The sequence below is a fragment of the Convolutriloba macropyga genome, unplaced genomic scaffold (assembly GCF_964194025.1).
Source record: "Convolutriloba macropyga unplaced genomic scaffold, txConMacr16.3 SCAFFOLD_2030, whole genome shotgun sequence".
NCBI classification, from domain to species: domain Eukaryota; kingdom Metazoa; phylum Xenacoelomorpha; order Acoela; family Convolutidae; genus Convolutriloba; species Convolutriloba macropyga.
The window spans coordinates 26,938-29,034 of record NW_027452354.1 but is presented as its reverse complement, the minus strand read 5'-3'; the positions used below and the strand labels follow the sequence as shown (position 1 = coordinate 29,034).

The window sequence follows — 2,097 nt, the reverse complement described above, 5'->3', positions numbered from 1 at the left end:
CAATCAAAATCGTTCAGTAATTGAATTTAGTTTCAATTTCTAGCTTATGTGTCATTTTAAATTTGAACACAGAGCCCCGAGAACTTTTAACCCCACGAGTACATAAATGGATTGAGAGAAATGAATTTTTGCCAAAAGGCTTTAGAAGTCGCAAAACAAAACATGAGAATTTACTCACGCTTACCTTGCAGACAGCAAAACGGTCCATCTCTAAGTCAATTTATTTCTTCAAAAAAAACGGCTTTTATGAGAATAATTACATTAAATAAAGTGAGGTTTCCCGGTCATTTCCTAGATAGAATACTCAGACAAAGAGTTTGTGTAACTATGAGATCCATTAATCTAACTAACCCTATTCAAATTTCAAACTCTCCGCTAACAAGATCATAGCTGTCCTCAAGGATTTTTAATTTGACATGTCTTAGTACCTCTGTTACCAACTTGTTCATTACCTTGGTTATTGCCCTTTTCACTCACATTCCTGTACTGATATTTTCATATCTCTACAGTAACAATTAGCCTTTAATCGCCCCAGCTGCGATCATTATGTACATAAATATATAACAGATATCCATATACAATATGATGGCTCCCTGGATCCAATCTTCTTCATTTAACTCGTACCGTTTCCCACCCATCACAATCTGCGTGTCAATTGCCAGATAAACTGTAAAAATTAGAGCACCAATGCAGCCATAAACTATCGTTAAGATCCGATTGCAGAAAAATATCATTAGGATACCAAATGCGAAAAACACTAAGCTGATTACAAACATAACTCCGATCCATGAAGTGAAATCTACTTTAGCTTGACATGCAAATAGCGACACGGCTATCACAACCACAACAGTGATACCAAGAGCAAACAAAACAATGTCTGTATCTTCTGAGCACGCTATAACTCCAAGGAAACTGCCGAATAACAGGGTAAAGATGATAAGCAAAATCAGATTTGCAGGAAACTTTCTCCGGACTTTTTTGGCACACATTAATATCAGATAAAATATCATCATGCATCCTAGGAACACAAAACTCATCCACCAATATTCTATGAAGAATTCCTTGATTGGCTTGACAAACATGAATGTACAAACGATTGCACTTGTTAGGATCAACTGCCATGTTAAGGTCAGGTAAACCTTTCGAACAAATCTTTGTCGAATTTTCCGCTCGTTAAAATCACTGTTAAATAAATCGCGTTTCCCATTTTCATCTCCGGGTTGGCCACACCGACCACATCGCCGCTTTTTTGGTTTCGTGTCGATAGGGTACGGAGGTGGTTCTTCACCCGACTCTAAATCTCGCCCAAAAGCAACAATCTGGTTAGGCGCCGATGATCGATTTGTTCTATTGGGCCTCGACTCTTCAGGCTTAGTGTCGTTGTTGCCATTGGTTTCCATCGCGCTTTCAGTTTCTAAATTTGAAGTTTTTCATATTCAATGAATGAAAAATATTTTTGGTACATAATCTCATTTTTATCGTAAAAAACGCTGGGTTAATTTACTTTAGTGTGGGACATAAAACTTGCCTAGGCCATTAATTGAACTCAATGCAACATACTGAAAAGCTGGACAGCGCCAAATAAAATTATACCTAACACGCATGAAGCCTCATGAGCGGTTTGTCTTCTGTCCTTGTTCAATTTGTTAGGAAGAGAGTACGCTATTGGTGATGACCATCTGCCTTCTTCATCCGTTGAGCTTCCAGCTTGAACAAGCACTTTGGAGGAACCCCTTCGAACCCGCGACTGTTTTCGAGAGCTATAAATGTTTTCCCTTGTGCGTTGAGAAATTAAATGGTTGCAGTGAACTTCCCTGGTCACAATTTTCTTTCGGTTTAAGAACTTGAACACATTTTGTCGAATTGAAACAGCAGATTCAAATTTAAATTTGGGTACAGCTAATTAATTTACAAGACTCACTCACTTTTTTATTGACCACCATCAGTAAGTAACAAACTAAGCCAATCCATTTTAGAGCAACCAAGAGGTATTGTGTTAAATACTTTAATCAACACCTGTTGCGATAATAGCAGTTAAATAAACTGCCAGTGTAATAAATTTTAGTGCCCGATCGACACTGGAAAAACACCTCAACA

General features: G+C 37.8%; 1 protein-coding gene across 1 annotated transcript; it reads right to left on the bottom strand.

The window, feature by feature from the left end:
* Positions 1–315: 315 nt before the first annotated feature.
* Positions 316–1,893, bottom strand: LOC142357412 (protein lifeguard 1-like). Its single transcript, XM_075409049.1, has 2 exons — positions 1,594–1,893; positions 316–1,414 (listed from the first exon to the last, which is right to left on the bottom strand). The coding sequence occupies exon 2, from the start codon at positions 1,398–1,400 to the stop codon at positions 516–518; it is 885 nt and encodes a 294-aa protein (XP_075265164.1). The 5' UTR covers positions 1,401–1,414; positions 1,594–1,893; the 3' UTR covers positions 316–515.
* Between the last annotated feature and the right edge of the window lie 204 nt (positions 1,894–2,097).

What these genes read in the sequence shown, in the direction of transcription:
- LOC142357412 (XM_075409049.1), bottom strand. Translation starts at nt 1,400, where the DNA reads ATGGAAACCAATGGCAACAACGACACTAAGCCTGAAGAGTCGAGGCCC.